Here is a 13,000-nt window from a genome sequence, read left to right on the forward strand (position 1 = left end):
TCCAAGAGCTACCTAATCTCTGATAGGGACTGACCTCCAGGCTCTAATCTTACTGTCTCTGATAGGGACTGACCTCCAGGCTCTAATCTTACTGTCTCTGATAGAGACTGACCTCCAGACTCTAATCTTACTGTCTCTGATAGAGACTGACCTCCAGGCTCTAATCTTACTGTCTCTGATAGAGACTGACCTCCAGGCTCTAATCTTACTCTGTCTCTGATAGAGACTGACCACCAGGCTCTAATCTTACTGTCTCTGATAGAGACTGACCTCCAGACTCTAATCTTACTGTCTCTGATAGGGACTGACCTCCAGGCTCTAATCTTACTGTCTCTGATAGAGACTGACCTCCAGGCTCTAATCTTACTCTGTCTCTGATAGGGACTGACCTCCAGGCTCTAATCTTACTCTGTCTCTGATAGAGACTGACCACCAGGCTCTAATCTTACTGTCTCTGATAGAGACTGACCTCCAGACTCTAATCTTACTCTGTCTCTGATAGAGACTGACCTCCAGGCTCTAATCTTACTGTCTCTGATAGGGACTGACCTCTCTAATCTTACTGTCTCTGATAGAGACTGACCTCCAGACTCTAATCTTACTCTGTCTCTGATAGAGGACTGACCACCAGGCTCTAATCTTACTGTCTCTGATAGAGACTGACCTCCAGGCTCTAATCTTCCTCATTCGTTGATAGGAACTAATCTTCAGGCTCTAATCTTACTCTGTCTCTGATAGAGACTGACCTCTCTAATCTTACTGTCTCTGATAGGGACTGACCTCCAGGCTCTAATCTTATTCATTCGTTGATAGGAACTAATCTCCAGGCTCTCATAGACTACGTCCAGGAACAAAACAACAATAGTTGTGCAGAGATTGCACTGGTTATTTCGAATAAGTCAGGGGTGCAGGGACTGGAAAGGGCTCGCCAGGCAGGGATACCTACACAGGTAAGCTGTATATATTTCAAGGTCTACATAGGGACAGTTAGGACAGTATTAGATGACAGATGTATAGTAGTTAACAAACTGTTCATGACTTTGGAAATGAAAATGATATTGTAACAGTGAATTTCAGAAATAAATCAAGAAAATACATTTCTTATTCTGTAACATATACATTGTAGTACGTACTTAATAGACGTACATACCCCCGGTAAATATATATGTGAATGTAGAACTTCAAGAAACATATATTTTCTATTTCTTTTGTATTGCATGCAGATTATCAACCATAAAGATTTTGGAAGTCGTCAAAGCTTTGATGAGGCTGTTCACAAAGCACTTGTTACCGCAGGAGTGGACATCGTGTGTTTGGCTGGCTTCATGAGGATCCTTACTGGTAAATTTGGGATGTTCAATTTTTTGTCATAATGTACAAATGTACAGTGGTTAAGTATGAGATTACCTTCAAATGTATTATTATGATAAGTCATTCTCCCTCTCTCAAGCCATGGCCAAATAATTTTTACAAAAATAAACTGTATCTCAAGCTCAAGCATGATATTCATTTTTGTTTTCATCCAACCTTGACAACTGTGTACAAAGCCCTCGTGACCAAGGGATATGTGTCTTGACAAAAAAAACACAGGTTTTTATACTTGTATGTTTCAGGTGATTTTGTTCGTAAGTGGAATGGCTGTATGCTGAATATCCACCCCTCTTTGCTGCCATCCTTCAAGGGACATGATGCCCACTGTCAGGTGTTAAAGGCTAATGTCAGGATTTCAGGCTGTACCGTACATTTTGTAGCTGTGAGTGTCGTATCTATATATTGATTGTGGGTCTATGTCTTATAATACATTCCTTGGGAAAGACACATAGCCCTAATTGCGCTGGATGGCATGCGATAGGCCTCCTGTATGTTTTTTAGTGATTTAGTCACCAACTACTACAATGACCCCACCTCAAAATGTTCATGGGAGATAAACCCAGCAAACAGTTCTTTTACAATACATTTTGCTAGGTAATGATAACAGGGGGGCATTTAAATATGTGTCTTAATTTATTCTTTTAAGTTATAATGATGTAGACATACAAATTTCTGTCTTACAATACATTCCTCTAGGTTATAATTACGAGGACATCAAAACACGCATCTTACAATACATTCCTTGAGGTTATATTGAGACAGGGACATCAAAACATGCGTCTTACAATACATTCCTCTAGGTTATAATGAGACAGGGACATCAAAACACGTGTCTTACAATACCTTCCTCTTGGTTATATTGAGACAGGGACATCAAAACACGTATCTTACAATACATTCCTCTAGGTTATAATGGCAGACAGACATCAAGTAGTGTGTACTTGATAAACTAGTTTCAGGGTAGTTCACATGTACTATCACAGTTGGAAAAAAAAATGAATCTTTTTGTGTGAAATAGGAGTATTTTTATTTCTTCAGAAAGTCTTTAACATTTCATCATTTCAATAGAATATATATATATTGTCTAAAATATGTGTGTGCAGATTGAAGAGTGTATTAATGATGCTACCCTGTTCGAAATCCACAGATAAAAGGTATATGTAAGTATGTTATATAGAGGACCTTATTTTGGTTTCAGGAGGAAATAGATTCAGGGGCCATACTGGTTCAGGAAGCTGTTCCTGTGTATCCAGACGACACTGAGGCGACCTTATCGGCCAGGGTCAAGACTGTGGAGCACCGTGCCTTCCCAAGGGCCTTGGAGCTGGTCGCCAGTGGACAGGCCAGACTGGGAGGGGAAGGTCAGATTATCTGGTGTCAGTAAAAGGACAAAGGTCACATTGTCTGATGTCAGTAAAAGGCCAAAGGTCACACAGACTGCTGTCATAGAAAGGTCAAAGGTCACATAGGCTGATTTCATTAAAAGGTCGAAGGTCAAAACGTCTGATGTCGTTAAAAGGTCAAAGGTCACAAAAGAAAATAAGACTTGTGTCGGTAAAGGACAAAGGTCACACAGACTGTTGTCATTAAAAGGTCAAAGGTCACATAATCTGATGTCAGTGGAAGGTGAAGGCTTTATATTCTGGTGTCCATTAATGAATGTAGAGAGATTGAAGGGGTAGGGTATCACCAAGGTAGCAGTAGACATTATTTCCTGTGTTACCATTCAATGTGGAGGTCAAACTTTATGACAAGGACAATTAAACATGTAAGTTGGTTATCCATGTATGGTGACGTCGCCAAGATGTTATCAACTATTTTAAGTCTGTTGAAAACAAGATGTATATGGATGTTGTGTAGTAACACCAACTATTGTGTACCATGGAATAGTCTGAGTTAGATCTGAAATGCTCTGCTGTTTGTTATAATTGTACCAGCTGTAGTGTTCTACTGTCATTCAAGTTGTATAATTGATTGTATGATCACTTCCTGTTAGGAACAAAAGCACATTATCGTAGTATTCCCCAGTAAATTAGGGTCCCGCATTCAGAAAATTGGTAGGACCTATATTTAAATATCCTATTTTAATGAAATTTGGATATAATAGGGCTTAAGTTAAAGTTATAGTTTGACATGATTTTTGTTGATATATAATAGAGAGAAAAGTTGAAGGACTACTTTAACATGGAGATCTACAAAGATTTTTCCTAAACTAGTTCTAATTCAGATATGTACCTGTAGTGCTTTTTATATGTGTTCAATATACATATATGTATTAGCTGACTGACACTATAACATAATTATGGTAAAAGAAAATGGGCCTCCTGTATCGTCATGTTTTCCATGTAAATTTCCCAACTGCACAATTAGCATATAATAAAGTTTGCTTAAGGGTTAGTATCAAACTGTAATATTGAATTACTTCTTACTAATCGAAACTAAATGTTTCCTGATAGGTAATATATACAAGGCATTATCGATGTATATATATATATTGAAAGATTTTGATGTCAATTAATGCTTTTGATTTTCTGATGTTACATTTAATGGTTTGTTATGCACATGAAATAAACTGTTAGTTTTATATGTAACATTTTAGTTGTTTATGTTGAGTTAACTGTTTGCATTAGTGTTAATATGTCTGTCTTCATTGGGAACAAAGCAATATTCACATGGACACCAATAAAACTAACATCTGATTATTGAAATTTTCTTGTCGATATTGTTAAAAAGATGTATACGTATTTCCAAAAAGGTAAGATAATGTGATATTTATCAAAAGTAATAAGCCTAAATTCCTTCATGTGTAGAGCAATCTAAAACTACCATGACATGATAATTTTTATATATTTTTTTCTATATCTCTATAAAAACAACACGGGGATACCACCACAAGTATAAAACTATTTATAGCTCAAACCTATAAAACTAGCACTTAAGACTTAACATGCAGAAAATTGAAAAATAAAGGATAAGGTTCTTTTAAGAAAGGTACAACATCGACACCCGCCATGTAGATTTAAAATGCATCAAACAATGCTGGTGGAGTTTCTTATCTAAAGACATGTAAACCAAAAAAACACTGGAGGGGTGTCTTATCTAAAGACATGTAAACCAAATAAAACTGGAGGGGTGTCTTTTCTTAAGACATGTAAATCATAAAACACTGGAGGGATGTCTTATCTAAAGACAAGTAAATAAAATAACACTAGAGGGGTGTCTTATCTAAAGACATGTAAACCAAATAAAACTGGAGGGGTGTCTTATCTCAAGACATGTAAACCAAATAAAACTGGAGGGGTGTCTTTTCTTAAGACATGTCAACCAAATAAAACTGGATGGGTGTCTTATCTAAAGACATATAAATAAAAAAAACACTGGAGGGGTGTCTTATCTAAAGATATGTAAACAAAATAACACTGGAGGGGTGTCTTATCTAAAGACATGTAAACCAAATAAAACTGGAGGAGTGTCTTATCTAAAGACATATAAATAAAAAAAACACTGAAGGAGTGTCTTATCTAAAGACATGTTAATTAAAAACGCTGAAGGGTTGTCTTATCTAAAGACATGTAAATAAAAAAATAAACACTGGACGGGTGTCTTATCTAAAGACATGTAAACCAAATAAAACTGGAGGGGTGTTATCTAAAGACATGTAAACCAAAAAACACTGGAGGGGTGTCTTTTCTTAAGACATGTAAATCATAAAACACTGAAGGGGTGTCTTGTCAAAAGACATGTAAACCAAATAAAACTGGAGGGGTGTCTTATCTAAAGATATGTAAACCAAATCGTAATTCTTTATTAAAATTCACCAAACAATGACAAGGTATGAAAAGAAATAGAATTACTTAATGACTTGACAAAGTACAGAAGACAATGGAAGACAATATGATCGGGACGACTCATCCACGACAACCGTTTATGTTTTGTTTTTGAGGTTTAAATCCCTGGCAACAGGCAGGGTCATATGAGGACTAGTGTCAAGGAGACACCTATAGAGGAAAACAAAGCACAGATAGACAGAACAGTGAGGAAAGAAAAGAAAGACTTAAGATCTAAAGTGTTGCAATGGGGACAGAAGATCTATTTTCCTCTCTTCATTGTCCTCTAGATAGAAGCCACCTAAGAAAATCCCCGATTCTGCGGGGTACACACTTTTATTCGCCTTCTACGATCAACATGCATTGGAATACAGCGGACCTTTTGCTATGGCTCTCCAATTTTTAGCTCGTCTCTTCGAAGAAGAGTGAGAGCTTATGTTGTCGCGTCGGCGTCAGCGTCGGCGTTGGTTATTCAAATGTTAAGTTTTGAAAGGCATAGTAATTTCTGGTAGTATGGTCCCTGTGTGGGGTTAAACTATCCCCTGCCGGAGTTAAACTAAAAAGATATTTTGGGGAAAAAACAGATTTTGAATTTTTTTTTACTTAGATTTTTTTTGCGTCAAGTTTTTGGTGCAAGTGTTGAAAGGTATTAATACATACCCTTATATTTGTACTAGGGTGCTGATAATTGGCAATAGAGTCCCTCTGGAGTTAAACTATCCCCTGCCAGAGTTAAACATAAATATTTTTTTGAAGAAAACCCCCCAGATTTTTCAAATTTTTGACTTAGAATTATTTTGCGTCAAGTTTTTGATGCAAGTGTTGAAAGGTATTAATACATCACTTTATAATTGTACTAGGGTGCTGGTAATTGATAATAGAATCCCTCTGGAGTTAAACTATCCCCTGCCAGAGTTAAAGTAAAAGATTGTTTTGGGAAAAAGACAGATTTTTCAAATTTTTGTAGTTAAAATATTTCTGCGTTAAGTTTTTGGTGCAAAATCACTTGATGATTGTACTAGGGTGCTGATATCTGGTAAAAAGGTCCCTCTGGAGTTACGCTATCCCTTCATGGAGTGAAACTGAAAAACAAACAATGTGAAAATGCTCACATTAGACAATATATATAAACCACTCCACATTTTTCAAGGGAGACAACTCTCATAAGGATAATATGTTATCAAAAAATTGAAGAAATGGGTCCAAAAGCAATTACATTTGTATTTAATATATTCATTTAATCTACAACAGCATAGCTTGTCTCCCGAATGTTTGTCAATAAATAATTTATATATATATAAATTTGTATGGTTTTGAAAATTGCATGAATAACCAATATAGATATTATTAATGCAATTGGCCACTTTCCAATTCAGCGCCACCTGGCGGATCATAATCCAAGATGGCGGCGTATGGTGTGTCCGTGTCACAGCACATGTTTTTAGTGTTTTATCAGCGCTACGCGTCAAATTAGACTTTTTCCAGAAAATCTTCGTGCTTAAATGCGTATATAGGTAAGTAAGTCTTTATTTTGGAATGATTTTATAAGGAAATAAGGCGATATAAGACCGATATACACTTGTTCAAATACCCCAGGTGAGAAACCCTGCAGAATGCTATGTAACTCATTTACACAGGTGTAGCATTAAAAATCGGTCATTGTATGATTCACGATTCATTTATTAGTTCTTGATTTGTATAGATCGAATAGAATCAGTCACTGCTTATGAAATGACGGCATCATAACGATGATAGCGAAATAAATAACGATATATCCATAAATACTATTTGCACCAGGTAACATTACAGGTAATTTTGAAAGGTGTTTTGAATGCCGCCATTTAGCCTATACTATTTTTAGAGCAGGTGAAGTCACGTGATCTATCTAGGATAGTGATCTTCCATTGATTCATTGTATTTTCTATTTCATGTCACCTGACATTCGTATTTAAATAAATATTATAAAAAGTACTGGTATAGGCCTAGTGGTTTAAAAACATATTATGAAAACAAACTTTGATTTATATTTTTCAGATACAAAATGCCTCATCACTGCTGTGTGCCACATTGTACAAATAATTCCAAGACAAAAGATGGTTACTCTTTTCATACATTCCCTAAAGACCCTTCAGTGGCAAAAAAGTGGGTGATTGCTATACGCAGAGATCAAGGTGCAGATTTTGATATCAACAAAGAGACAAGAGTATGCTCCGTTCACTTTAACGCAGACTCTTACCATCCTACCACTGCTATTCATGTTCGAAAACGTTTGCGAGGGACTGCTGTACCATCAGTATTTCAATGGACTGTACAGAAACCCGTCAGAAGGAAACTCAGCCTTCTCATGAAAAGTCCAAATTGTGGAAATGTAGAATCCAACAATACAAGTTTCCCAGAAAAACATGTTTTGGAAAGCTGTAATAATGATTGTGATGAGCCTTTGCTTGTAGACCAGCCTTTTAGTAGTGAGGATAGTTTAACAAATGTGGATTGGGCTGAATCTCCAGACAAGAGTAAATTAAAAGAAACCAACAGTGTTCTACTTCACATTAGGAACAAAGAGAAGTTTTCAATTCTACGGTTTTGTAATTCCGATTCTGATATCAGATATTACACAGGATTTTCATCATACCTAGCCTTACACTGTTTCTTCACATTCTTACAACCGGCTTGTAGCTTTTTGTACTATGTAGGGACAGACAACACATCTGAAGGGACACCTTACATATTTCTCAACAAACGTGGAAAGTCCAGATCCTTGTCGCCTATGGAAGAGTTATTTGTAACTCTTGTTCGTCTTCGGAAAGGTTTACCAGAAAAACATTTAGGTGACCTGTATAACCTTTCTGAGGGACATGTGTCAAAAATACTCAACACTTGGATTGCTTTTCTTGACAACAGACTGTCTTCGCTACCAATTTGGCCACAAAGAGATCATGTGAATAACACCATGCCAGCAATTTTCAAGACATATTTTTCCTCTACTCGAACCATAATTGACTGCACAGAAATATTCATAGAACACCCATCTGCCTCGGAGTGTCAGCGGGAGACATTTTCCTCGTACAAACATCACAACACTGCAAAGGGTCTCATTGCCATCGCACCAAGTGGCCAAATCACATTTATTTCTCCGCTCTACTCTGGGCGATGTTCAGACAAGAAAATAATTCGCCATTGTGGATTGTTGGACCTGATAGAGGAAGGAGATGGTGTCATGGTTGATCGCGGCTTTGACATTACAACAGATCTTGAAAACAGGGGTGCTCATCTTATAATGCCTGCCTTTTTAAGTGGAAAAGACCAATTCACTCCTGATCAGTTATCTCAATCCAGAGAAATAGCAACAGTGCGCGTCCATGTTGAGAGGGCTGTGAGGAAGATCAAAGAATTTGAAATTCTGAGACACACAGTTCCCATCACATTGTGTCCTATGCTTGAAAAGATATGGAATATTTGTGGACATTTGGCTAATTTCTCAGGGAGTGGAACATTGTTTAGACAACCCAAAGATGTCTCCACTTGTAAAGAATAAAGACACATTGATAATGCTCTCATGTTTAATGAAATGTCAGATTCTTTTCATATATGAACACTTTATAATATGATACATATAAAACATGTTTCCATGGTGATCAAAGTTTCAAAAATATTATGTTGAATTTTGTACAATTTTTGTGACAATAAAATGCATTTTCAAATACTGTCATAGTAGTAATACCATGAAAAAATTCCAAGCAAAAAAGTTTGTAAATAATACATTTCTACAAATGAAATATCAGAAATTGTCCAACCGATATTCATATCATCATATATATGCATCAAACATTTATCACTAGTCATACATTGTAATATTCCAGTTGTCTAGATCTATAAAATGTATTGAAGAAATTTTATATTATCACAAGTGATGATATAGGACAACTTGGATTTCACTGCATCCTTTCTTAAGTTAATCTTTTTTCACTGTTGAAAATATAAAAATAATCTGTCTAAATTATAAACTATATTGAACCATGTATATGAAATGTCAGCATAGCGCAGGAAATGAATATTGTTCACATATTTTTAAACTTACTCTTTACAAGAAGTAATGACTATAAATAAATAATTTAACTAAGAAACTGTGAAATTGAATGTGGACTAAAAATACAAAATTCAATAGTAACAACTTTCATTTTAATTTTTACATGTTACAAGTCATAATTAAAAAATATCACAATTCAATGTCTTAATGACTATGAAACTAATAACAGTATTTCAACAAAAATTCTGTACAGTACAATTGTGACAATGGACATAATTTGTATGACTTGTGCTTGTATTCAATTTTATGCTACCATACATGGTTTAAGATTGTACTAGTGTACACTGAAACCATCAATATATATGTACATTGTGCTTTTAACACGAGACATGCATATGTCCTACACTAACTATCATATTGAACATTACATGTATATGTGTCAGTCACGAGTGCAAAAAAGGAATATAATGTATGAAATATCCTATGTAAAAATTAGAATAAATTTTGTTTTCCCCAAGTCACTTTAGAATCATGTTTTCACTTACAATACAAACTGTTTTTGTACATGTTGTATGTAAAACCCATCTGCACAGACATGTGATAATTATGATAATCAACACATTGAAAGAATCTAGTCAACATGCGAAAATATATGGCTACACACCATTTTTCAATATACATAAAGTAAAGTTTGTATTTAAAATGTCAGTCTGGATGGGTATTGCATGTGCCTCTTGTACTAAACAATACAAGTCGAGACCTTCACTGATCTTTTGTGCGGAGACAATCAACAAAATGTGGGAGCAAATGGCTGAAATAGATACTGTTGAGTTTAGGCAACATATTAGAACAGAAAAACTCTGAATCACGATGTATCTCTACTATGGCAATGTCTTCCGGAGGAACGAATACTACAAAGTCACACTTCTCTATTCCACACAAATTCAGTTGTCCTTGCACTTGATAAAAGTAGTCGTGGGATTTTTTGAGTTGGATTTCACCAGTTGTCGGGTTTTTTTCCAAATAAAAGTTTTTCTCCTTCATTTGTGATAATATACTTGTCTTCTTCTTGAATACAGAGTATGGACATTTGATTTCCACCAGTCTAATCTCATTGTTGACTTTTACTAGTCTATCAGGTGTCACTCCAAGATGGGGTAGTTTGGGGTTTACAACAAGACCAACTGGTGAACTAGCACATGGTTTTTCCTTTTGATACAAAGCCAAGGCTTGAGCTTCATAATTGATACCGTGACGGACACTTTTTGACGTGAAAAACTTCTTCTTTTGTTGAAACGTATTCACAGGGTCTGTTGTATTTTTCAGGCGACAAAAAACACCAAAGTTAGATGCAGTAATACGGTATTGTCTCTCATTAAACCAGAATGAAGTCTTGCTCTGTAGCCTTGTATTTTTCTCTATGAACTTGGCTCTTTGGGTGTCTACACTCACATTAACTAGGTAATGTTGCTGGATGTCTGATTTGAGTGCCTGTGGCAATTCTATTTCACTGAAGCTAGTATTGTCAACCATCTCAAACAAATCTGCGTCTAGGTTTACATCACAGCGTTGCCTACATGCCACAGGTTTGAAATTGTTTTCTCGAATGGTGTCCAACACTGGAAGGTTTAAACCTGATGCATCAAACAGGTTAACAAGTTTGGTTAGATCATTACCTGTAACAGATCTGGCAAACTCGGGCACAGGGTTATGAGTAGCTGCAGCTGCACACAAATCCTTCTTCACGGTCTTAAACGGATCATGTTTGACAAAGTTGATGTCTCTGAACAGAAGAGGCTCATCAGACGTTGGTTTTCTAACATGCCACAATTGCAACTTGTCTGTGCATGTTTTCACATCGGGCATTGTTTTTACATCCTGGCGGTGAAAGTCAATAAGACAGAACAATGTGGCTACAAGGTGCTTACATTGCCCATCTATTCCTGCTGGACATGAGCATGTCCCCCACTTTAATTTTGTTCCTCCATGTTTCAGGCACATGTATATGTTATAAGTTTTCTGCTTCATTGCAGCTTGGCATTGACCTCTGAAATATATCAAGTTTCCAGTTGTGGTACTGCTCAAACCTGTTATTTTTCCCTCTCGGAATAGTGTCCAGCCTTCAACCCTGTGGCGTTTTGTTTTCACAAAGTCAAGAACACTTTCATCGATGTCCTCAATAGGGAAATCTTCACCCCATCCTGTCGTTGGTGCCACGCGTCCTTGAAAACTAAGGAGTCCTTTTTTTGAAATTAAAGGGTTTATTTTCATTAGTTCACAGCAGCCAGGACAAAACCATTTTGCAATGTTCTTAGCTTCTTCTTCATCAAGATTAACACAAGATGGATGGAACCAATCATCACAGAGATCACATCTAACCATTATTTTTTCTGGATCTTCTGGGGTCTTGCAAACACAGTGCAGTGTACGGTCAGTAGATGCAGACTGGTTCATCTCCTCATGATTTCTTTTTCGAGACATGGTTACTTGTTGTTGGTACCTATATAAGTAAACAAAAATAAATAGACACATGAAGATTAATAAGGTTAAAGCTTATCAATAAATAATAGTACAGCTTATGATATCGTAACATATTAAGCTTTTCCATGGTAATATTAGCTGTTTATATTATAATAAACCATTAAGACTATATGCATGTATTTATTGCATTTTACTGACAGAAATCCTATATTATCACTAGTGATGATATAAGATTTTGACTGTACTGCATGGAAGAAATCTGATAAAATCACTAGTCATAATCAAATGTAAGATTTCTTGAATTCAATGCATTAACATAAAAGATACATTCAATGTGCTTTCAGATGTCTGCAAATGCATTTTAAGTTTAACTGCAAATGCAATAAACAGAAAATTTAATAATTTCTCGTTTGATATAAAATATATATCACTTGTATTTCAGATTTTATAATTAGATAACACTTGTGCTACACACTCGTGAAAATATAATTTATAAATAAATCTGTCATACTCATGAAATATATCTTATATTAAATAGGTAACTCTGAATATCCTCATTGATTCCTATGAGCCATATATATATCAAAATATTCAAAAGCAGATTTTACCCTGTTCTTAAATAGGCCTAATAAACAACATAACTGAAGATATATATATTTGTCATTATAACATAAAACAGGGCCAAAAACAAAACATCAACATGACTGCTAAAAATCTTTTTTATTTTTGGTTAAAAAAAATATTTTCATCATCATGTTTTGTCATTATCAACCTCTTGATGTCACGTGACTCTACCTGCTCGAAATATAAAATGGCGGCATTCAAAACACCTTTCAAACTTACCTGTAATGTTACCTGGTGCAAATAGTATTTATGGATATATCGTTATTTATTTCGCTATCATCGTTATGATGCCGTCATTTCATAAGCAGTGACTGATTCTATTCGATCTATACAAATCAAGAACTAATAAATGAATCGTGAATCATACAATGACCGATTTTTAATGCTACACCTGTGTAAATGAGTTACATAGCATTCTGCAGGGTTTCTCACCTGGGGTATTTGAACAAGTGTATATCGGTCTTATATCGCCTTATTTCCTTATAAAATCATTCCAAAATAAAGACTTACTTACCTATATACGCATTTAAGCACGAAGATTTTCTGGAAAAAGTCTAATTTGACGCGTAGCGCTGATAAAACACTAAAAACATGTGCTGTGACACGGACACACCATACGCCGCCATCTTGGATTATGATCCGCCAGGTGGCGCTGAATTGGAAAGTGGCC

General features: G+C 35.7%; 3 protein-coding genes across 3 annotated transcripts in view; 2 read left to right on the forward strand and 1 right to left on the reverse strand.

Annotated features, from left to right (window-relative positions):
* LOC117345237 (trifunctional purine biosynthetic protein adenosine-3-like) overlaps positions 1-3,955 on the forward strand; it is a gene marked incomplete in the record, with an annotated part of 18,422 nt that extends 14,467 nt beyond the window's left edge. The window contains 4 exon segments of the mRNA XM_033908263.1: positions 814-950; positions 1,224-1,341; positions 1,614-1,753; positions 2,570-3,955. Of these exon segments, the coding sequence (XP_033764154.1) occupies positions 814-950; positions 1,224-1,341; positions 1,614-1,753; positions 2,570-2,755 (581 nt within the window).
* A 2,608-nt stretch (positions 3,956-6,563) lies between these two features.
* Positions 6,564-8,974, forward strand: LOC117345239. The gene is made up of 2 exons (XM_033908267.1): positions 6,564-6,712; positions 7,233-8,974. The coding sequence occupies exon 2, from the start codon at positions 7,240-7,242 to the stop codon at positions 8,731-8,733; it is 1,494 nt and encodes a 497-aa protein (XP_033764158.1). The 5' UTR covers positions 6,564-6,712; positions 7,233-7,239; the 3' UTR covers positions 8,734-8,974.
* A 401-nt stretch (positions 8,975-9,375) lies between these two features.
* LOC117345238 lies at positions 9,376-13,000 on the reverse strand. Its single transcript, XM_033908264.1, has 2 exons — positions 12,845-13,000; positions 9,376-11,725 (listed from the first exon to the last, which is right to left on the reverse strand). The coding sequence occupies exon 2, from the start codon at positions 11,704-11,706 to the stop codon at positions 9,988-9,990; it is 1,719 nt and encodes a 572-aa protein (XP_033764155.1). The 5' UTR covers positions 11,707-11,725; positions 12,845-13,000; the 3' UTR covers positions 9,376-9,987.

Source organism: Pecten maximus, chromosome 16 (assembly GCF_902652985.1).
Source record: "Pecten maximus chromosome 16, xPecMax1.1, whole genome shotgun sequence".
Lineage (NCBI taxonomy): Eukaryota > Metazoa > Mollusca > Bivalvia > Pectinida > Pectinidae > Pecten > Pecten maximus.

What these genes read in the sequence shown, in the direction of transcription:
- LOC117345238 (XM_033908264.1), bottom strand. Translation starts at nt 11,706, where the DNA reads ATGTCTCGAAAAAGAAATCATGAGGAGATGAACCAGTCTGCATCTACT.
- LOC117345239 (XM_033908267.1), top strand. Translation starts at nt 7,240, where the DNA reads ATGCCTCATCACTGCTGTGTGCCACATTGTACAAATAATTCCAAGACA.